At 43.4% G+C, this 23,690-nt stretch overlaps 1 protein-coding gene across 50 annotated transcripts in view; it reads right to left on the bottom strand.

The window, feature by feature from the left end:
• Nucleotides 1-23,690, bottom strand: part of LOC144037977 (ankyrin-3-like) — an 88,964-nt gene that overhangs the window by 14,969 nt on the left and 50,305 nt on the right. For 16 of the 50 annotated variants that reach the window (XM_077549921.1, XM_077549942.1, XM_077549944.1 and 13 more), the window contains 17 exons: nt 21,967-22,069; nt 21,751-21,792; nt 21,422-21,528; nt 20,125-20,157; nt 19,249-19,473; nt 17,778-17,876; nt 15,829-15,983; nt 15,539-15,750; nt 15,241-15,448; nt 15,029-15,125; nt 14,732-14,960; nt 13,376-13,501; nt 12,719-12,841; nt 12,192-12,218; nt 11,717-11,798; nt 4,780-10,656; nt 842-916 (listed from right to left, as the gene is read on the bottom strand). In XM_077549921.1, coding sequence (XP_077406047.1) covers nt 842-916; nt 4,780-10,656; nt 11,717-11,798; nt 12,192-12,218; nt 12,719-12,841; nt 13,376-13,501; nt 14,732-14,960; nt 15,029-15,125; nt 15,241-15,448; nt 15,539-15,750; nt 15,829-15,983; nt 17,778-17,876; nt 19,249-19,473; nt 20,125-20,157; nt 21,422-21,528; nt 21,751-21,792; nt 21,967-22,069 — 7,820 coding nt within the window. Of the gene's footprint in view, nt 1-841; nt 917-4,779; nt 10,657-11,716; nt 11,799-12,191; nt 12,219-12,718; nt 12,842-13,375; nt 13,502-14,731; nt 14,961-15,028; nt 15,126-15,240; nt 15,449-15,538; nt 15,751-15,828; nt 15,984-17,777; nt 17,877-19,248; nt 19,474-20,124; nt 20,158-21,421; nt 21,529-21,750; nt 21,793-21,966; nt 22,070-23,468; nt 23,481-23,690 lie in introns of all 50 variants that reach the window. The other 34 variants (XM_077549939.1, XM_077549935.1, XM_077549938.1 and 31 more) reach the window with 21 other exon arrangements.

Below are 23,690 nucleotides of genomic sequence, written 5' to 3' on the forward strand. Positions count from 1 at the left end.
CTCTTTTTCTCCGCTTTTTGTTTCGAAACAGCATTTCGGTGAAAGTAACCATTTTCTATTGTTGATTACTGAAGAACGGAATAAGGTAGAAACAAACTTTTTTTTCTGATGAAAGATGAGAGTTCAATCTTTCATTTGGTAGTATGTGTGTTTCCATAGTCCAAACACAACATTTTCTATGGACCTTGAAAGTTCAGTCAAAATGCTTAAATCGGCTGGCACTGGCGACATCCCGTTTCTGAAAACGTCTGGCAGTCAAAGAGTTAAAAAAAAAAAAAAAAAGTTAGTTGATGTATATATTAGTAAAATAAACAATTTTATATATGCATGTATTTTTTTTAAATAAGTAAAATGCAATTAAATTACATAAATAAATAACATATTTAATATGCATCGTTAACATTTTTTATTTGCTCTCTCACTAATTAATTTTACTTGTTTTGCAGATTACAGTTACATAAATGATAATTCTAAAATGAGAATTGATTATTCTATCATTAAATGTGTACATTTTAATTAAAAATAAATACATTAGTATAAAATTAATATGATTATAATTTATTATTTTAACAAATGTTTTGTTCATCATCTGCTAATGTCCTGACTTATCTGCCCAATTAAACAACCTAACACGGGCCTGGCGCACAAAATTTTGCCCGCCCTTTGTGTAAGTCTGGTAATGATTCTCACGTGAAATGTTGACTACTGTGACCACGCCACTGCAGAACTTTTTTTTTTTTTTTTTGTTTAACTACACAAAGCTTCCACCGGATGGCAGTAGACACCCCCACCACCACCGTACCGGTATTCAGAGAACTAGGGTCATGTGTGGTGGACTCACCAGTCCAGCTGAGTCCCAGGTGGTCTGCGACTATGGCCATGCGGAGGTCCGTCCTCTCGCAGGGACTCTGAGGGCCTGAAACCGGACGGTGCAACATAAAAAAATGATTAGAAATTGCAGATGGATGAACAACTATAATAAAGAGATTTGATACTGAGAAAGACGACACACAAGAGCGCTCGATGAATGAAAATGGACTCTGTCTATTTTACATATGTGATAGATAAGGTGATGTAAGTCAGTAGTTGTAGTGTTGGTAGTGAAAACAGAAAAAGACTAACTTGTGCTCACTGTCTCCACTTTTCTGGCCAAGCTATCCTCAATCACTCTCAGTTTAAGAGTGGACACCCTATGCTGTTTATTATGACGCTTACCGCGTAAGCAATGCATTCAACTTATATGTGAAGCCAGAAAAGCAAGTAAGTTAAGATCGGTAGTAATGTTAGTCGTTAAGTTTCACGTCACAAACCACCTGGCAACATTCCCCAGGCTGAAGAAAACAACTCAGGGCCGCCGCTTGACATCAGAAAGCATCAGTCTGTACTAGCTGGGCCGATGAATTGTTTTTGGAGTGCACCCAAAAGAGTAAAAACAACACCAAAGATCAGGCAAACAGACCGGAATCAACACGTCACACTGGGGCGGGCAAAATGTCTGACAAATTGAGAGGTCACTGGTGGACAAGCTAATCTATAACCCGGTGCTTTAGCTGTGCGGCTTGCAAAAGCGATGTCATACACTCCTCAAAGATGTTTGACCAATCCTTAGAGAGGCTTCTTAAGTTCTAGCGACTCAAGAGCTGGCATCAAAAGATAGCACCAGGGTCATTACTTGAGCCAAGCAAGGGCAACCACAAATGATCCAGACTTCTGGTACTGATCCAAATTAGGATAGCTTGGTCTTGATTATTTACAATGTTACTTTTTTCCCCGCGAGTTTCCAGATTTTGTCCAAAACACAGAGCCAGCACATTTCAATCGCAGTAGACGATTTTACCTGTCTTAAGCATACTAAGAAAGACACGCTTTGTAATACGGTATACGCCAGGCCAGAGGTGTCAAATCCAGGTCCAGAATGTAAAAACCCTGCACTAGCCACAGGTGCTTCTACTCAAGTGGCTCCGGGAGCTTGTTCACATGCTTTTTTAACTGGCGATTGAGTAGAAACACCTGTGGCTAAAGCCAAACCATGGCAGAGTTTTTACTTTTTGGTGTGAAGTTCTAATGGGAACTTTCACCGGTTCTGTTATCTTTAACACTGGCTATGCTAATAACAACAACTAGCAGACTATATACAGGGATGTGATTTGACCAAAGTGAAATTATCTGAAAATTTAGCCAGGGGTCTGGGGGCCGCTGGCACCCAGCTAGGTCCAGGGCAGTGCCCTGGTGGGGGGACAAGGGGGGCTTAGCCCCCCGGAGCTCATGGGTTTTCCGTGTTTTTAAGTACTTTCAATGCACTCACATGACAAAGAAATAGACAAAACAACAGCATAAATTTTCAATGTATATTGAACTATCCCATATAAAATGGCAGTTTTAGTCAACTCAAAATCAGTCACATTCAAAAACATTGGACTGCCTTTGCTTTTAAAAACTATCACTGAGAATATCATCATATCTAACTAATGTGATTACTAAGTTAACACATAAATAATGTTGAATAGTTCAAATTTCATGAACAAATAATTGTATCTTGACCAAATGAAAAGTAACTCATATTAGAGCATACCACAAATGTCTTTGTTATAGCAGAAGATGTTATCTGTCGGAGTCATGTGCATACACAATGAACTACAAAAAAAAAAAAAAAATCGAATTTTTTTTTTTGGGGGGAGATAAAAAAAAAGCGGAATTCCGCGAATTAGCGGAAAAATCACATCCCTGTATATATTCTCAGTTATAGTATTTACTAGATGCCAGAAAGAACAAGTACACAGCTGTAAAACCTTTTCTGCTGGAATGCGGAAGAAGGTCTAATCTGTTCAAAATGGTTTCTACTCTTCTACTGTCTTGGTAGGTTGGCTCAGCCTAGCCCGTGTGCAAATTTGTGATCTGATGGTCTCAACTGGTTTCAACCAGAAAAGTGTGCCAGAGTGCAAATAGACGGCTTTGCTCAAGTCACCTGCCCAATTATTAAGAGGCCTAATCTAAACACTGGACCAAGAATTGACACCTCTGTGCCAGATGCGTTTTGGCAGAGCGTTTTACAAACCGGAAACGTCATGATTCGACTGCTATTGCATGCGCTTTTGACTTGCGAAAATGGTTGACAAGAAGCCGATTATTATTATTATAGCCCTGTGGCCTGCCACGCTTAGGTCATTCTGTTCTTTAGCATTTTAGGCTAGTTGTGATTGCTCAAGATTGCTGGTACTGTGCGGGGGGGGGGGGGGGGGGTTGAGAATGCTAGAACCGAAGAGGCCTTTCATGTGACAGGCATAAGGTGCCAAGACTTGACAACTAAAAAAAAGGCTCATCACTCTATGTAAAGCTTTCACTAATTCCAGACCGCACTTTCCACTAAATATCAAAAAGATCACAAAATTACCACAAGTGGGGGCTTCATCACACAACACAAGGATGACACAAACAAGTCACAGCTACACTTGACACCACAGAGCACCCACGACAACTACATGCATAAGAGAAGATACACAAGGTGTTTACAAAGAGTTTACAAACTAGTCGTGTTTGCGGTGACGGGACTTGTGATTGGTCGATCAACCTCACTCCCTTCCTCCTTCTGCTCCTCCCCTCCGAGTGTCGGCCTACTCTTCCTTCCGCTCGGGCTGCTCAACGTCAGCTCTCTCGGCACTAGCAGACGGTGTGGATGTGGTGCCGGTGGTGCCGGTGGCTGATGGAGCTAGCGGTGCGGTGCGTGCAGGGCAGGAACGTCTAGAAGCTCATCTAGATGGTTCTGAAAAGGACCTGGCAGCTCCCTCGCTCCTCAAAAGGTGTTGTCACCTCTAACTTTGGTTCAGCTTCCTTGGGAATGGTTTGGTCCAGAGTGTAAGGTGCATGCTTATTGTCACTTGCTCTACTTTTTGGGTGGCTTTTGGCTAAACTGACTCCACAGACGGTGGAAGCTTTAAAAAAAAAAAAAAAAAAAAAAAGGAAATCTTTTTCCTGGATGATTTTTATCAGATTTTATCGATTGACTGTTTTGTTGATTTTTTTGCTCCATTTTATTTATTGTTATGTGTATCTAACTGTGTAAACATGATTCTTAATCACTTGTGCTTTCAAAACTGAGTCTCCATTTGGCTTGGATGACTGGAATTCTAAATTTAATAGATGAACTCTCCAAGGAGTAAAAATCCTGAACTTGCATATTTTGTATTTGACCTCTCTGGGTTCTGTGCTTCTTATTGCTACATGCTTTAAAAAAACAACAAAAAAAACGTTCCTATTTTCTCGTTGGCTGAGCGAGGGTTCTATCGGTACCAACGACCTAATACTGCCATCTTTAAAAGTGAGGGTCATTGGTGTCGCTACCGGTGTTCAATGTTTCTTCATCTTGAGATGGTGCAGAGGGGCAATTTGAGTTATAAGAGAAAGTGCAAACAAAATCCTCAAAAGTGTCCAAAAGTTTGTCCAAAGGACCAACGGAATTCATGAAATAATCTGTGAGATAATTTGAGCAATTTGCATAGTTTTCAATATCTAAACTTGAACCTGAAGATATATCAAAATCATCTATAGTGCTTGGACAGTCAGAAAGACTATCAGTAGTTTTATCAGGTGACACGTTTAGTCCCGTTTTAAATGTAGTGAATTTGGTGTTGGCGGTTGTGTCTCTGCCAGCAGTGTTTGATATTTCTAGCTGGACAGTAGTCGCCTGCACAGGGACCTGAGGGATACACACGGGGTCTTGATAACTGTTGTCTACCTCCGTGTCCCTGACCCTGTACCTGCCCGCTGAGTAGGAATGCTCACCAATTTGAAAAAACTGGAGCCTCTCCTCCACCATGTCCCTCTTGCTCATGTCAATCGCACCACTGCGCGTCATCTCAAACATCTTCCCTTCGTGGAACAGGAAGGGGTTGGGCTCGCTCGTCGGTGTGCTATCGTCTGTCGGCGTGCGGGCGGGGGTGCTGTCGGGCGTGGTGGCCTGAGATTGCTCGTCGACTGCCAGTCCAAAAGGCTTTGGCTCGCCGTTGCTGGCCTGCGTTCCTCCCATGTCGACGATATCTTCTTCAGCACCTTTACTGGGCCAGGGGTCAAAGTCCAAGCCTTTAGTCGCAACAGTCTTAAAAGGAGAGTTAAACTCTTCTTCTAACTTATAGCTAAAGTATGTATCTGAAAAGCCTTCTTTAGCTGGGAGTTTCTGTCCATTCGTTTCAACACCGTCTTTTTGAGCGTCATTAGAGTTCCTACCATCCAATGGTATGTCTTTCTGGTCCTTCAGACATTCCTCTGGAATTTTTTCTTCTTCAATAACTTCTAGTTTAGTTTGAGGAAAAGAGCGGTCTAAGGGCCTGAAAGTGTCAGTCGCCCAGACATCTCGCCTGCTGTCCAGAGGGCCTAACGACTTTAAGTCAGCTTGTTCATACAGACCATCATCCTCATCTTGGAGGTCATACCCATCTAGGGAGTCTATCTCGGTTGCATCAGTGTCATGAGAAAATTCAGCTGTTGTGGCTAATGAACAGTCTGTTATGGACTGGTCGTTTCCGTTTTGTTCACATTCATAGTCCTCTCCCTTACCGTTGGACCCATTGGTTCCAACAAGAGGTTCGTTGTCATTTCCATTTTTGTCATGTTTTTTCACCTTGACCTGATTTTCTTTCTCCCTTTTCGTTTGGTTATCCTCTTCCCGAGGAGCTTTGAAAGTGAATTTTTTAGAGGGAATCGGTTGAAAGATTGACTCTTCATCATTGTCGTCCTCACCATTGGACTGACTATTATCCACCTCAGGTAGCACTGGCGAAGGGGGCTGGATACGTATTATTGGTTCAATCAGCAGCTTCTGGTGTTCTTCCTTTAAATTCACCTCCATCATTTCCGTCTCCGTTTCCGACGAAGCGCAGGAACCTTTCTTGTCTGGATCAGATGTTTCTGAGAGGTCCAAAGGAGGTGGTGGAGGAAATTCAATGTATGCGACGCCTTTGTCTTTGGAGGCTTCCTGCCCCGTTTTTTCGTCATACCCATTGACTGTGCTTTTTTGCAGAATGGAACTATTCTCTAATCTCTGATAATTATCAGTCATTATCATTTCCTGCATGTTAGCATTAACGAGGTCTGCTTTAGCAGCATGGATGCTAGTTTTGATTTCAGTTAAGGTCTCTTTAAAAGAAATGATGGCTCCTCCTCGGTCATCTTCTAATTCCTCAGATACTTCCATGATTGGGCTGGGCTTATCTGGCACCAACCCCATGAAGCCATCAGGGGTTTTTGCGGTAAGGTCATAGCTGACCTCCTCGGAGCTGGGGGTCTCTGGTGTAAGGGGGCTTTTCCCTGAGCTATCTATGAAGGAGATCTGTTCTAGGGTGTCATCATCTGGGCTGAGGGGTCCAAGTCCAGAAACAGACTTCTGTTTGACAGCATGTAGTGCCCCTTTAGCCTCCCTTTCAGCCTGGCGGCCAACCTGTAGGCTAACGTAAACAGGTAAAGTTTTAATGCCTTTGAAATGTTCGTTGGTTGCTGCGGCAGCGGGAGGTGTTGTGACTTTTTCCAGAATGTCTCTGGAACTAAGTAAGTTATTAGAATTTGAATCTTTAGGGGCGTTATCAAGGAGCTCAAACGAAACATTTTCATTTGTTTTGGTGGCTGTTGCTTCAAAGCTTTTACTTTTACATAACGTTGGAATCTGTGAGGGTTTTGTTACTGAACGTTTCTTAGGCAGGTCATTTTCATTATAACTGGATGTGGTTCTTACAGGAATCTGAGATTCTGACTTTTTCCTTAAGTTTTTATTAATTAAGTCATCGCTATCGATTCTTGAAACCTCAGTTAAGACATTTTTTGTGACATGATGTTTGTCAGCATTGCTATCTTTCTCTGAAAATGTTCTTTGCAGTGACAAATTTGGGATGTTTCTATTTGAAAATAGTTTTGGGGACTTGGGTGACGTCAAAGCCACTTTGGTGTCATCTCTGTCATCATTATTATTTTGGGGCCTCTCCTCCTGTGAGGTTTCAGTAACTTTTGTTTTTCTATCAGCAAAAAACTGGTAAATTGGGAGTTTGCTCTCCTGTAATTTCTTTACAGAAGGTTTCGGCTGAACTGGAGGGGGTGTTTTGCTTGGCCTAGACTGGGATTGTTTCTGAACCTCGGATTCAAACTTCATTCTCACAGAAGTGACTTTGGATGCTGATTTTATGTGGGAAGGAGAGGAGGGCTCAGACTCACAGGTCTTAGGTTGTTGGATTTTCTGAGGACTGCCTGGCAAGCTAGAGCTTTTCTTTTCAGCAGGTAAAACGCTACCAAATGTTTGACTAACGGAAGGCTCCCTGAGTTTGGTTTTATTAAATGCCTCGTCCCCTGTCTTAGTTTTCTGAGGGCTGCTGCATGCTGAGCTTGGCCAGGACCTCGGTTCTTTGAGTTCTCGTCGGACGGGCTTTCTCTCGGGTGACTGAAGCTCATCGTTGAGCTTTTCTGTTTTATCACGGAAGAACTGGGAAACCTCACAGAGTTTTTCTTCCGCTTCTTTTACACTTTGATCCACCCTGTCCTCATAAAGGAGCTTATCCCTGCTCCTGTCATGTTTATCCTCAGTAAATCTCATCCAGACTGCATGTTTGGGGCTACCTTGTTCAGTTGAATAATGGAGCACTGTAACTTTATCAAACTGTGGTGATTCATCCCTCTGCAAAAATGTTCCCGCTTTCGGGGACCCATCTTTTGAGGACTTAGATACAAACTCCCTTTTGGGGCTATCTTGCTGCTCAGATGTTAGGTTCCTGTCAGTCTTCATTGCAGAATCTTCTGTGGCGGAATGACGTGTCGACGATGTGTCTAGTTTCTCGGAGAGGAGCATTTTTTCAGCAAACCTGTAGGACTCGCCTCTGATTTCAGAGAACTCATCATCACAGTATTCTATGGAATGCTGGCTCAGCAGTTTTAGGGCTTTATAGGAATCATCAGCTATCAGTTGAGCAGAGCTTGGCCGACTGTCCTCCTCCTGTGAAACAGGTGTGTTAACGCGAGATGTTTCCAAGAAAGTGGGGAGGTATTCTTCAGCAATCAGTTCCTCTTCTTCCTGCTGGCTCTCATCATAATCAAGCATTTCCTTAATGGGCCGCTCCCCTTTATAAACATAAAGCTCAGGGTGTTTCTTAGTTTCCCTGATATAAACCTCAGTCGGCTCTGCTGTGCTGTGGCCTTTCTCAATATGAACCTCAATTATCCGTTCTACTTTGGGTTTGGATTTAACGTCCCTGTCGAGAAATCTTGGCGACAGCTCGTCGCCTTTCACTGAGTCCTGGTTAGCTTTGTGTTCAAATAGGTCTGCCAGTTCTTTGGATGGGTCCCGGCCAGACTGGAAGGCTTTCATGAGGTCTCGCACTGACATGGTTTCCTCAATACCCTCTGCTGTATCAGTGAGCTGAGGCTTATGATAGACCATTCTGGTTGTAGTGGTAATATGAGTTTCCTCTTTAAGACACATGCTCATTGAATCCTCCTCTGGAATCGTCATTTGGGTGGAGGCGACTGAGCTTCCTGAAGCTGCACCTGACTCAGCAGAAGGAAGAGCAGAAGCAGTCTCTTCCACTAGGAGAGGCGCATCTGAGAGGCTCTGAACATAGGCCTCCTCTAACATGGTCTCGGAAACACTAGGAGGGATGGGAGTGTCAGTAAATAAAGGCTTGGGTTCTGTGCTTTCTGCACTCTGGGGAGCAGAAGGTGTCTTTTCACTCCTAGTCTCAAAGCCGCTGTCAGACAGCGGACTCTTATCCTGCTCATGAGACAGCTCCTCTGGGGACTCGAGAATGGTGTCACCCCCCTGATAAGACTCCGCAAGTTTGCTTAGGTCCTTCTCGGATGGAGACCTGAGCATGCCCGACACCGGCGGTGGCATTTTCAGTTTGTGCTCCTGTATTGTCATAGATGGCTTCAGAATACGTTTTTGTTTCTCTTCCCCTTCACCTTTTGCCTCCTCATACCTGCTTTTCAATTCTGCCATTTTGGAGAGGGAGCTAGCCCCAATATCATTAGTTAAATAGTCTACCACTTTAGCCAAATCAAGGTCATTGTTCGATTGGAGCTTAAGCAGATGTGAGCGCTCATCGAAGGTGTTTTGGTCAGAGAGTGCATTTCTTTGGGCCTCCTCAATTTCATCTGTGGAAAATTCCTCCCACCCCTCCGCTACAACATTCTCCTTACTTTCATTCACAATGTCCTTCTGTAATATCTCGCTCACCTTCACTAAATCTTCCTTCACTTTCTCAACAAGTGTGTATGGCTCATCATCCTCTAACTTGGCCTCACGAGGAGTGCTTGTGTGTGATGTCTGGACCCTTTTAGCGGCCGTCTGTGTGTCTGTCTGTAAGATGGCTGTCATTCTCATCAGGTCTTCTTTCATGTCTGCTACATCTTTTAGCATCTCCTGGTTGGAGGCAGTGGCGTGATGAATGATGGGTGGCGTGATGTAGGGGGGCGATTTCAACTGGGAGTTAATTTTGGAGGCCGTAACGCAGGACAACATGGATGAAGAGGGCAAGGTGCGAGGGGAATCAGGAAGTGCCATTTTGAGAGAGCCTGGCCCTGGTTTAACAGCGGTCTCGGACACGACGCTGACCAATGAGTATACAGGTACAGTCATCGTATTTGAGGTAACTGCAGGTACTGAGGAGGCAGCAGCAGATCTCAGAGAACTGTAAGCAGAATTTGCTGAAGCAGATCTAAGGGGGGATGACGGTGATTTAAGCGTGCCATAGCCTGGTGCAGAATAGGAGTCAATGGCTTCATTTATAGCGGCGCTGATGCCAGATGTTGCTGCCTGGGTGGTGGCTTGGATTCTCTCTTGAAGACTTCTCTCTGACGGGTGCCGGGAAGAAGGTGAGGAAGGCGTAGACGAGGATGACACATATTTGACAGGTGAAACGTTCCCGTTCACCATGGACAGTTCAGACGATGCAATGGTTGTCTTCCCTGTCGAGGACGGCGACGACAAGGAGGTTTTCCCTCCTCGTGCTGACAAAGTTGAATCCGAAGAGGTTTTTAAAGAGGACAGGGTGGAGAGGCTTTTAGTAGAGGGAGGATTTGGCGCTGCTGTGTCTATCTTAAAAGGCATACTAGAACTGTAGATGCTGTACGGTTTCTTTGGTGAGATTGGAGCAGCTGTGGACTTATCTGGTGTGTAACCATTGGGAATGGAGTGAATTGGAGAGGTCCTTGACGCGTAGGGTGAAGAGAGACTTTTGATTGAAGCAGCATCTGTGGCAGGTTTATATGGACTTCCGGAGGACACCAAGTTGGCAGAGGCCTGTACAGGATACTGACCCTGCTGGACAACTGTTTTAATGGGTGATGGTATAGCCCTGTAAGACCTGACAGGGGACGAAGGGAGTATGTCGGGGGAAGCCAGGTTGGGTGCTTGCAATGGAGCTCCCATGCTGGCTCTAATTGGAGAAGAACATGCAGGTGATGGGGAGAAGGGCCAGGCAGATTTCAGTGGAGAAGCAGCTGCTGAGCTGGCCGGTGAATCGGCAGCGAGGACGGAGCCGCCCACTCCGCCGAGCCTTGCTTGGCCAGGGACGGTAAGAGGAGCAGTCGACCATGGGGGGTAAGGTCTGGTTGGAAAGACAGGTTTGTGAGGGTGACCAGCAGGCAGTGCTCTTGTGGCTGGTGCGCTTCGCTCAACTGCTGTTTCTTCAGCGGAATGTGGAGAAACAATGATGGAGAAGTAATGGGAAAATAAATCAAAAGGATGTGGAGTAGTCAACAAAAATGGGAAAAGAAAAGAAGATGCGGAAGAAGAAGAGATCGGGGGGAGAGTTGGTCAGTGAAGCAGTTCTGTTATTAAAAGAACAACAAATAGCAGTTTCATGAAATGCTCACATATTTAAGTATTTATCGACGATGGATTTAATTAAAAGTGTCTTCAGATATTGATCTCAAACACTGACAACAACCACAACAAAATGGATGATTGAAATTGAAGCCCAAGAAAGCAGCAAAGTAAAAAACAAAGACAATGACACTGAATTGGCAACAGAAACATGGCGGGACAAATGTACCAGGATTACTACAAAAGCAGCTCCGCTTTTTGGACATGAGACATTCTAACACCAGCAAATGGATTCTGCGTCTAATTCCAAACCACTTTAAAAGTGCCTTTTATCTGTTTGGTCCCAACGTTATCCTTAATGACAGGTCAGACAAGCCCTTTGCAATTTATTTGACAAAATGTGTCCTCCAACACTGACGTTTGGTCCATTTTGTCATGCACAGTCAATAAAAAGATGGTGACAAGCGGAGACTAAAGAAAGAAAACCAGCCAAACTCAAGACCTCTTAACATGCATGGCTGTCCCACACAAAAAATTCCCCACAACACCATAAAGAGCTGAAAAAGTCAGATGGGACAAATGAAAATCAAGCAAATCTTTCTTTGGCCACCCCTGCCGAAAAACCAGAAACATTGGGGCAGTTGGCCAGGCAAAGAAAGATTATGATGTTGCTGAATTTTAAAACAACCAAAGCCAAGAATTTATAACAACGTGGGCAAGCACTGCACAGCAGTTCCAAAACCATTCATGCAAAAAAAAAAAAAAAAGATGTACCATGTCGTAAACAAGCATGTGGACAGTGCATGTTGTGTCAGGAAGAGAAATGTTCATCAACGCCTCGGACACATGAATCATGATAATCATCACGAGCGAAGACTTTTTTTTTTTGTTGTTGTTGTTAGTGAAAATGACAAAACTCACTCAGTGCAGGCTCGGCCAGATAGCTGTAGCGCTTACGTAAGGCTAGCGATGCAAAGGTATGACGTCGCTCGGGCTTTTCAGTCTGCAACAATAGCAAACAACACAAGTTGGCTATCAGGTGAACGCAGCTCGAAAATCCTACGCTGCAGCCAATTGGAGCAGGATCTGGACTTTAAAAGCACAATCTTATTTAACAGCTAATTTGACATCAGCTTTGCTCGGATTGAACAATGTCGTTTTTGAGATAAAACAATTTTAAAATGGTGAACCAATTTTCGAGGCTAAAAGACAAGTATGTAATTTTAATAGTATTACATCGGATTAAAAGCAAGTATCTATATGATATCATGCAAAAGTCAGCACTTTGAACAAGGGAAAGTATTACATTTCCCTTGGGGCAGCGGCGAGAGTAAGCCTATACTAAGCAGATCTAGCAGAGGTTGGCGCATGGTGGGGGGGAGGGGGTGTAGTTTACCTCATCCTCGGCATCTGACTCCATTTCCTGGTTCCCAAGATGCATTGCAGGGGAGCGGAGTAACATAATGGAAAGCAGGAAGGGGTGGGGGGGGGAAAGAAACATCAGGGTGTGAAAAGAAGAGAGTGATTTACAGAAGCTCCAGAAGCCACTGTGGCAAATGCAGCAAAAAAAGAAAAAAAAAAAAGTCAACAAACCAACAGTAAATCAAAAAGCGCCATGAGAAAATGCAAGAACATCAAGTCAAGCCACAAAAAAAGCCAGCCTGATAGCAAATTAAAAAACAATTTGGAAAAAAAAAAGCCCTTAAGCCAAAAAGCATCCAAATGAAAAAGAAACAGCCAATGACAAGCAACCACGGCGTACAATAAAGAACCAATAGACACCGAAATTAAGCCTTAAACAGATAAAAGACACACTTTCGGACAACGTCTTCCTCCGACTTTTAGCCTAGCGCTGCTACTTCCCTGACGGTGAGGATGGTTGGTCATGGAAGTGACGACAAAAAATGGTCACTTGCGCCTTACCTTTTTGGCGGCGGGCAGCGTGATGTTCAAGTTGCACACGGCCGTTTGCGGCAGGCCTTTTGTGCTCTTGCACTCCTTGAGGAAGGTCAGGCGGCCGCACGGCTCCTGGCTGGGGTCTCGTACCTGCGGGTGATCGGGGACAAATGGCTTCTTTATGTGCCTCTTGCATGTTAGTATGGCTATCTTGCGCAAGATACCGAGTACAAAGACTGAATAAGATTGTGTGACTTGACTGACTTGCTAAACCAAGTCATGTCTGGATCCGACTTTCAGTTGGGACTTTTAGTGAGGATTAGTACAAAGAATGGATGGATCGACTTGACTTAAGACTTCCCACTTACGTAGGTGTCTTACTCCCACCGCTGGTCATTGCTAATGATGTAAATTGACTTTCCTGTCCTAAAAATAACTTATGGAATGGTCTGTTGTCTTCTTTTTCCCTCGCCCTGCTATTGCGTGTCCTAATTAGCACTATTGCGATGAACTGGTTCACATGCAGGAAGAGGAGTTTAACCAAGCGGCAAACCACGCAAGAGGATTGATTGTACAGATCGCGGTTCAAGGTTAGCGGGTCAATCGATGATAGAGGCAATTAGGTTAGTTCCTGTTTCTTTTTAAAAACACAAAAAAAAACACGTAGTGGTGTGTTTGCGGTACCTTGACACAAAAGGGCAAGCGGTTTTCCTTGAAGGCGTAGAAGTTGAGAAGCAACTGCTGGCCGCTTTTGGTCAGAGGAGCCAAGTTTCCGTAGCAATCCACGTAAATGGGCCGACCCTCCAGGACCTGAGCACACGCAAACCAGCCACAACAACATTTACAGTACAACAATTTAAATACTGTGTATGCCAAACACCTTCATTGCCATTGGCGGCTATAGACGTCCATTTTGAGTTAATAACGGCCTGGACCCTGAATACCAAGTCTATGACCTTCTAAAGCCACATTTCCTCCTAAACTCTAGGAACTGACATGCCTTAGCATTTGTAATTACTGAAACCAAAAGGTTCAATCAGGTATGAGCACCCAAATCAGTGATGTCAATATCCAGTCCTCGAGGTCCTGAGTCCTGCATGTTTTCGAGGTTTCCCACATTCAACACAGCTGATTCATATTTAAGCTCATCAGCAAGCTCTGATAATGATCCTGATCATTGAATCGGGTGTATTGGAGTAGAGAAACCTCAAAAACATTCAGGACTGACACCCTGTGACCTAAATGATTAGTTTTTGGTACATTAGTCTCTGGAACATAAAGTGTTTCAGTCCCAAACCTGAGGTCTCCAGAATTATGACTCAGGCTGATGACGCAAAAGTAATTGCACCAGTTTTGGGAACATTTCCCGCGGTGCATTCCTAGTTCCAGGGTGGTAGAAAAGCCCCTGTTTAGCATCCCAAAGAAGACCCTCCCCCACAGTCAATTTGACCCAACTTCCTGGGTTGATTTGTTCTCCCCAAAAAGTTTATTTTGTATAAAAAGAGAAAAAGTTGGGTCAGATCTACTTAGGTCAATTTGATCCAAATTTGAGTAAAAAATTGGGTGATTTTGGAGAAAACAACTCCCAAAAATTGGGTCCGGTCAATTTGACCCAACTTTAGGGGGGGTCATTTTCCAATAAAGTTGTGTCAGGTCCGGTCAACTTTAACCAACTTTCTGGGTTTTTGCACCCAAAAAATATATATACATAAATGAAAGGATCATTTTGTATGTAACAACCCTTAGAGTTGGGTCAGATCTTCTACTTGGGTTAATTTTACAAAAAAAAAATTGGGGTAGAAAACAACCCAGAAAATTGGGTCATTTTTGTATTAAAAAAAAAAAGCTGAAAATTGGGTCAAATTGACCCATAAAGTGGGTCGGTCCATTTTTTTAAATCCATAATTGGGTTACCTAACTGTTTTTAGAGTGTTTAGCCCTGATTAATTACCCCAGGACTAAATTTAGACAAAAATTCCATCGGTCCAAACGTACAAGGATCCTCTAAAACGGTTGAAATGTTTGATCACGAATAAGCACCTCAATGTCTTTGCTCCTGGCCACCTCCTCAAAGTTCTCCTGCTGCTCCAGGGTCTTGTCCACCTTGTCGTCAGTCATACAGAAGCACCTCAGCCTGGACTCCACCGGGTCATTCATCTTGGCGAACACCACGAACTTAGCCATATAGGGCACGCAGATCAGCTCCCTGTACAGCTGCGAGGCCAAGCCCACCGTCTCTGGGATTTGGTGGCAGTCAGCCAGCCAGAACCTGTTCAGAAGCATCCAATAAGCATGGCAAGATGCAACGCTTGGTGGAGAAGAATCCTGGCTCCTCACCGTGCTGAAACGTTGGTTGTAAAGGAAACGCAGTCGTTGACGAAAGTGAGGGGAGTTGTGCCGGTGATGTCTTCCCACTGTGCTGGCGACGTTCCACCTACGAGACAAAAATCAGGGTTCATATAAGTATTTTTCTCTCTCCAAATGATGGTTATGCAGTCTTCCAAAAACCCCACAGGAAAGTCTTGGTGACTGATTTGTGCCAAGTTCACCTGTGATGCTGCAGAGAAGTCGGAGGCAAGGGGTGCAGTCTCCTTTGTAGCCGTTGGAAAGCCCCTCGCCCGAGAGCGGCGGGACTGGGATGGTCATAGTGATAGGCTTGTGGAACTTCCTCCGCCTGGGCTCCACCGTCACGATGGGGCTGAAAGTCGCACGGTTGCCGAGGATATTTTTCACCGTCTCGTCGGGTACCGGCTGGGCCTGAGAGGGCAGAAGCAACAAGTCAGGGTATTTTTCTGCATGTCAAATTTGGAGGTGGCTGCCTCTGACACGCCTGCTCTTGCTACTCACCTGCAGCCCAACCTTGATCTTTTTGGTAAGCGCTCCCTCCGGGAAAGAGGCCTGAACCAACAGGACGCTCCGGCTGCTCAGAGTCCCGCCCTCGGGTCCCATCTGATGCGTTTCCTGCCTGATGCGAGACACCACGGCAAAGTACTGAGGGAAGTCTTTGGTGATGATGCGGCAGATCCTCTTCCTCTGCAACTCCTCGGCACTGTCCAGTTCTATGATGACATCATCAACAAAATGACATGACGTGACCTTTATTTAGAAATTTGAAATAAAAAAAATCAGGTCTTTACCTTCATCCATGCCGTTGAGGAGCTGACGGAGCTCCTCGGTCTTGCAGTCGTACAGATGCTCCTTCCAGGTTTCTCCGTTCTCGCTTCGCAGGAGGATCAATTCTCGTTCTTGTCCTCGCATGGAGCCAAAGTGGGGGATCTCCACGATCACAGGCCTAGGGAACAAATCACATATTGACTCAAGCGGCATTCAAAAAAAAAAAGCTTTTATCTCTTTAACCAGGTAGCATCAACTTTTTTGCTTTACCAATCTAGACATAAAACACAGACTAGAAAACCACAGAGTGCGGGTGTGAATGGACAGTTGTTCTGCCAAGCCGCGTTTCCACCAAGCACTACAGTTCTGTTGACACAACAAAGCACAGTGGTACCCTAATAGAAGAGGGCCAAAAAAAAAAGCATTTTTGGGGTATGTTTTTGCGAGCCTACTAAAAATCTGGTCAAAAAACTCTTCTCCCACTTGGCTGACAAGTTTCAGTTAAAATTCGGAGGGGTTCGATGCGTCAAAGTTGCCGTGACGTTTCAAATGGCGTCACTTGCCCAGAAAACTTGACTTATATTGCGCCAATGGAACATTTTTCATGAGAATCTTTCCTGAATTTATTTGTCAAGGGGGATTTTAGAGGCGTTTGAAGTGCTTCTTTCATGGTTTTTTTTATTCCACAAAGTTGGTGGCCACTTGCCACGTTGCTATTTGAATACGCCCCCCCCCCCCCCTCACATCTTTTCAAAATGAAAACTCCAAAAATGGAAGCCACTTGGCAGAAACGGGGCTTCACAATCATTCAATGACACATTCAGGACGTCTGAAACTGTACTGAGAAAAGGAGTGTAGAGGAAGAAACTTTTTTGGAAGCAAAGCATGGTTGCACAACACAAGACGAGCATGAAACCACGAGACGACAACTTCACGGCGAGAAACAGAAGAGCAGAGTGGCCACTGCAGGGTTCTTTGATCTTCTCTTTGGTTAAAAAAAATAAAAAAATAAAAAAATAAAAAATCGCCCCAAAAATGAAATTTACTTTACATGTGTCATAGTTGTGTCGAGTGAGGTCTCAATCACATCGCAATCAGATGTGTTTTTTTTTTTTCCTTTCGTCAAATCCAAAGTATTTATACAGGAAGTGGACATTATCTACATTCATCAGAAGCTCAATGTCCGTTGATGGAAAAACCATCCAAAGAATCAAGCCAATCCCTGAAACAAAAGTCACATGCCCAAAAAAAGTGCAGTCCAGCCCAAAATAAACCAATAGAGACCAGTGATGTCATAGGCCTTGCCAAAATAAAACAACAATGACCTGGCAATGAAAGTAGTCAGAGTAACTGCATGGATTCCAAGCTACAAGATGTAGTTTTAGGAAGAATTTACCTGTAATAGAATTTTATAAGGTGCATATATGGACAAAAGTATTGGGACGCATTTAACCCGTGGGCAGTATTTTATTTTGAAATGGCTTGGTCAGAACCAACAAAAAGCCAAAAAATGGTCACAATAACGCCTAGGGGTCCCTGAGTTGGTATCTGACCCAATACTTTTGTCCATACAGGGTACATACTCACAAAAAGTTAGGGAGAGTTGGCTTTCGGGGATTTTTTTTTAGGATGAATCTAAAATATGCTATGACGTCTACAGGTGAACTTAATTTGACCCTCTCTAAACTTGTTTCAGGTCAAATTAGGTATGAATGTATAGCACATTTTTGTGAGTATTTTTTTTTTACTTCCGTCCTCATCACTGAATTCTTCCCAAAACTACACGCTGACCTGATAGCATCATGTCATGTTTGAACTGAAATTCAAGGCAGATGTGTGAAACAATCATCACCAATCAGCATGAGGCATCGGCCTGCCGTGTTTGGGACTGGGGTGGCGGGTGTGGGGAAGAGCGGAGAATTATCGGGTTACGGATGCTACGTTTTTTTTTTTTTTTCTTCCATGTTCCTACCCAACAAATCTAGTTCCTCGGGGTCCCAGCTGGAGCACTGCGCTAACCAGGCTCTCGCCTTCATTAAGAGCTGGTGGCATTCTGGGGAGATGTAGCTTACTGAGTCATACACAAACACACACAAGACACACACACACACACACGCAACACAATTCGTGTGAGGTCAATGAACGGACACGTTAATGAAATGTCACTTTGATTGGCGGGAGGGAGATTTTGCACTTTGGTGGCACAAAATTCCAGCAGATGTCCAAAGTGACAAAATGGCGGGAAGGCGGCGCTATGTCGGTTTGTGACTGTCAATCATCTATCCCATCTTATTTACATGTTGGATTGGTCGTTGGATTTTCATCACGAGAAGGTCGGATTTGAGTTCCAAGACAGGGATAGGGTTAAAGCCAGGTTTAAGGTTTCACGTTTGGTTTAGGATATCAAAGGAAGGGTTCAAGAGAGAGGTAGGTTTTCAAGCAAGGGTTAGGGTTTCAGATAAGTGTTTCATCGCTGGTTTCGGGTTTCAAAGGTTTCAATATGAGGTTAGGATTTCAAGTATGGGTTGTTTGGGGTTTCAAAAATAGACTTAGTCCAGGTTTGTATTTTTGAAATTAAGGTTTCAAGCAAGGGTTGGGTTTGACATTAGGGTTTAAAGCAAGTTCTAGTTGTCAAATAAGGGTTTAAAGTTAGGGTTTTAAGCCAGCGTTCAGGCTTTCAAAGTAGGGTTTCAAGAAGTTTGGTTTAAGATTCTGAGTTTAGATTTTAAATTATAGTTTCAAGCCAGGTTTATGGTTTCAAATTAGGGTTTCAAGCAAGGGTTGGGGTTTCAAAATTGGGGTTTTAAGTCAGGGTTATGGTTTCAAATTGGGGTTTCAAGCAAGGGTTAGGGTTTCAAAATTAGAGTTTCAAGTCAGGGTTTGAAGTTTGGGTTATATTTTTAATTAGGGTTTCAAGAGATTTTTTTCCCCACTAAATAAAAAGGTCAAAGCTTTTCTTAAATTAAGTCAAAAACATTTTCTTAATAATAACTTCTATACGCCTCCATTAGTCTAAACATGATATTCTGATTAATATTACAGAATGTCCGCTCCCAGAGATAAAAACGACCCACAAACACAATATTATTCAGAATACCGTGTTTAGCCTAGTGGGGGTGCATTTACAATATTATTGTTAAGATTTTTAATTTTTTTTTTTTTTTACTTGACTTCCTGTTTAACTTTTAGCATGAACAAACCACAAAATACCCAAAATGCACTTCAGCTTGAAATGAACTTGTTTGGTTTCTTTTTCTGAGGGCAAGTGCAGGGGGAAAAGGAGGTGCGTGTCTTAAAAGTGACAGACAGTTGAATGGACACGCAGATGGCTGGAAATGCCGGCGGGCAGGAAGCGGAGAGAAGATGTCATCAAAGCAAAATGCACAAAAGCCGCTTAGCAAAGCGCCCGAAAACCAAACAAGAAAAAAATCGTGAGGTCTCACCCCAGGAAGTGCGCTCCGGCCGGGCCCACCTCCACCAGCCGGCTGGCCAGACCTTCACCCTCCACCATGGGAGGCGGCGAAGCCAGCTTGTGCCGCTTGACCAGGCGGCACGTGATGCGCGTGGGCGCTGTGCACTTCCTGGGTGGGATGATGATGCGCATGCCGTTGTGGCGGCTGCCCCGCATGGATCCGCCGCGGGCGTCCACCATGAAGCTCACCAGGAACCTGAAGAAAAGAAGGGGTGAGAGGAGGACGATGAAGAGGAAATAGAACAGGAAGTGAGGAGCGTTTTGGATTGTTTGTGTACAGTGATCCACCAACATGACAGGCTAATGTTTGTTTGGGCTATAGGGGGCGCTGTGGTGATGCATGCAAGTGTACTCAAGTGTATTTGGCGCAAAATCCATCCATTTTTGTAGCTCTTGTCTGCCAATACTTACCAATTTCTTCCAAATACAAATTATTTTCAAAATTATTTTTTTCTCCTCTACTCAGTGTTTTTTTTTTGTCACACACACACACACACAATAGCCAAGTTGTGTCCGAAGGTGTTATTAGTGGCAAAAACACACCAAGTATGTACAGTAAGGTGTTATTAAAGTGTTACTAATGTGTTATTAACGTGGTCACAAAGAGCACAGCAACCCACTGGGATCTGCCCTTCAAACACATGATCACAAAAACTCAACACAAGTCTGGAAGGACGCATTCGATGTAAGAGGAGAACAAACTGCTGTGAGTGGACAAAGGGAGGAGGGGGGGGTGAGTGAGAGTGCGTGAGCGGAAACGACACAATCCGGGTCGCGTGGCGGCGGCCGACAACAACGGGAACAAATCAATCCATCAATCAATCAATCACAGCCAGTCAGTCGTCACCTGCTGTCGTACTGCGGGAGCGGGGAGGAAAAACTGCGGGATGGACGACAACAGAGCTCTGTCACACAACTAAATTTACTATTGGTGTTGCACTTTATGATAAAGAAGACAGACTGGTGAGGTTGCACTTTCTTAAACAGAAAAAAAAACTATTGGTGGGCACTGCCCAAAAAGACAAACTACTGATGATGCACTTTTCTTAAAAAAAAAAGGACAAATTATTGATGGTTTATAAAAAGAAGACAAGCAACTGATGTTGCACTTTCCTAAAAGGAAAAAAAAACTATTGATGTTGAAGTTCTCTAAAAAGAACACAAACTGCTCTAGTTGCTGTTTTCTAAAAATAGGACAAACTGTTGATGCACTTTTATAAAAAAAAAAGAAAAAGAAAGAAGATACATTTGTTGAAGTTTCCTAAAAAGAAGACAAACTATTGATGTTGAAGTTCTCTAAAAAGAACACAAACTCATGAAGTTGCTGTTTTCTAGCAATAATACAAACTGCTGATGTTGCACTTTTAATAAAGATACATTTGTTGTTGTTTCCTAAAAAGAAGACAAACTATTGATGTTGAAGTTCTCTAAAAAGAACACAAACTGCTCTAGTTGCTGTTTTCTAAAAATAAGACAAACTGTTGATGCACATTTATAAAAAAAATATAAATAAATAAGATACATTTGTTGAAGTTTCCTAAAAAGAAGACAAACTATTGATGTTGAAGTTCTCTAAAAAGAACACAAACTAATGAAGTTGCTGTTTTTCTAGCAATAATACAAACTGCTGATGTTGCTCTTTTAATAAAAAGATACATTTGTTGTTGTTTCCTAAAAAGAAGCCAAGCTGCTAAAGTTGCACTATTTCCAAAAATAAGAAACTAATGACGTTGCACTCTCCTAAAAAGAAGACAAACTACTCAAGTAGCACTGTCCCAAATTTCAAAGTTCATTTTACACTTTTCGAAAAAAACAACAACAATCTACTCACGTTGTGCTTTCCTAAAAAGAAGACAAACCATTAACGTCACACTTTTTGTCTTAAGAAAATATTTAATTTGTTATACTTTGTTACATTTTATTCAAAATTTGCCATTTTTGTTTCATTTTAAATATCACTTAACCTGTGCACACTGAACTATTATTTTTAGCGTACCCTTACACCCCTAATAAGCAAACATGAATGGATAAACTTAACACACACAAAAAAAAAAAAAACTCATAAAAATAAAAATTGTATGGTTTCATTTTTTAGCATCCATTCCATGTCATTGGATGTGAGGAAAGTGTATCGCTTGACTTACCCGGAGTGGATTGGCGAGGAGACAAGGTTGACGTTGTCCATGCCGTCCGGCGTCCAGCTGTACCTCCTCAGCGAGTCGTTGTCGCAGTCTTTAGCCACCGCCAAGTGCTGCCCAGACCACACGGTAAAGTTACATCCAAGAAAGTATCAAAATGATACCAAAGTAGCAAAAATCATGCGTTTAACATAAAAATGAATAAAATGGCATCGCTAAGTCTTGTAATGCATCTCGCTTCTCGGGTGACAATCTATGATGGAAACAAAAACAAAACGAAAGCAACAAAGGCGACTAGACAAGAATAAAGTGAGTCGCCATTCAGGGACATCTACCTTGTTGTGTTCTACAGTGAAAGACTTTTCCTTACAGAGCATCTGCGGCAGCGTGGGAGCAGACAGCCAGTTAGTCCTTGTTTTGTTAGCAAAAATGCTCACTGGCGTATATCGTTCATCTCATTTCTTCTTTCGCGTAAATTGCGATGATATCGGGATCAGTTGCTTTTGGCCCGACCCTCCAATGAATGTCACCAAAGTGGCAAAAGTACGTACCATGTCCCTGCCGGGCGCCAACATCTCTTCGATCATCATGCTGTCCCTGGTGAAGGAGCTGCGGTTGAGCGTGTTGGACCTGTCGGAACTGAAGGAACGCAGGCTTGGGCGCGGGGTTGGAGCGGTGCGCAGGTTCACGGGTTACCAAGACAACAGCCGTAATGACGAGGGAAGGGAGGGGAGGGGTGGGAGGGGCAGGTGAGTAGGAAGGGAGGGGACCATGGTATATATATGGGGAGGGGGATGTGAACAGAAAAAAAGAGGAGGGGGAGGGTGGGGGGGAAATCACATTAAATGCATGCAGCTTCCAGGAACCAGAACCACCATAAAACACATTTGTCTGATTTTTAACTACTTTCCAACACCTAAATTCACCGAGAGAACCTTCTAACAAAAGCCACACACTATTTGAATAAAAAAACATTGAGACATTTTCGGTTGGTTGTGGATCTCTCCAAAGACCCCCCCCCAAAAAACCAGTTTAGAGCAGCACTTGAATGAAGTGATGCAGTGTATGAAAGAGAAGCAGATGAGGGACGTCACATCATACGTGTGAATATATCGTAGCGATGACACTTTTCTCTCCACAAGCCAAACGATGACTCGGCAAAACCGCAGCTGCTGCGGCCGCCGTTGTCGCCGTGGCAACGTGAACGGGAGTCAACCAATTCCATCCAACTGTGACGTACACTTTCACACCCAAATTTTTTTGGGGCACTAAAAATGTATGTGACTGCCAAACAATTCATTAGGTAAAAAAATTAAATAAAAAAAACTATAAATTAATTAAAAAGACATAATTGTGTGATCCTTTCCTATATATTGTACATAGATTAGTTAAAGAAAAATAGGGATGTATAGCTTTCGGATTAAAGGATGAATCTAAAATGTACCATAACAGTTACAAGTGAACTTAATTTGACCTTCTCTAAACTTCATTTGACCCCCGCCCACCCAAACTGATACCCACTCCAGGCCGACAAACATGCATCAAAGCAAAATTTGAATACGGAGAAAGAAATGGCCAAAATCCCACAGCGCGCTAAATCTCAGGCAAACTTGGCTGCCGGGAACGTATTATAAACATAGCCAAAAGGTTCGAGTGCATTTTAGGTTCATCCTGAAATCCCCCCCCCCCCCCCAAAGCTCAATACCCCTTACTGTTAATGAAATTCTAATTCAATAAACAATAAATATATTGTATAAAGCAAGTCAATTGCAGAATGTCTAGTAAGTTCCTGACTTGGCGCGAAATAGGTTCGGGTCCCCGGAAGCTCGACAAAAAAAAAAATCACAACACCACCACCACCAACAAAACACATGAAGATGGCATACACAACAACACGGATACAAATCATCAAGTTAGCCAATCAAAGGTGCACCAGGAAGTTAGACTACATCTATCTTGACGGGGTTAGAACGAAGGAGGTTTTGCAGAGGAGTTTATGGAGGTTTTTTGGGGGGGGGGGGGGGGGGCCTCAGCAGCATGCCGTCAGCCTTACCTGACTTTGGGACTATAACACACATCGAGCGCACATGAAGGAGAGAACACAAAATCATGAGCCACAAAGCAGGATGGATCAGGATGAGGTCACACATGCACACGCTCGTGCTGCATTCAGGAAGTGGGACATTTCCAATTGCTGGTGGGCAAAAGCATGACCTGAGGGCCTTTTTTTTTTTTTTTTTTGCAAATGAATCAATGCAATCACACATCTTCCAAC

This window comes from Vanacampus margaritifer, chromosome 18 (assembly GCF_051991255.1).
Source record: "Vanacampus margaritifer isolate UIUO_Vmar chromosome 18, RoL_Vmar_1.0, whole genome shotgun sequence".
Classification (NCBI taxonomy): domain Eukaryota; kingdom Metazoa; phylum Chordata; class Actinopteri; order Syngnathiformes; family Syngnathidae; genus Vanacampus; species Vanacampus margaritifer.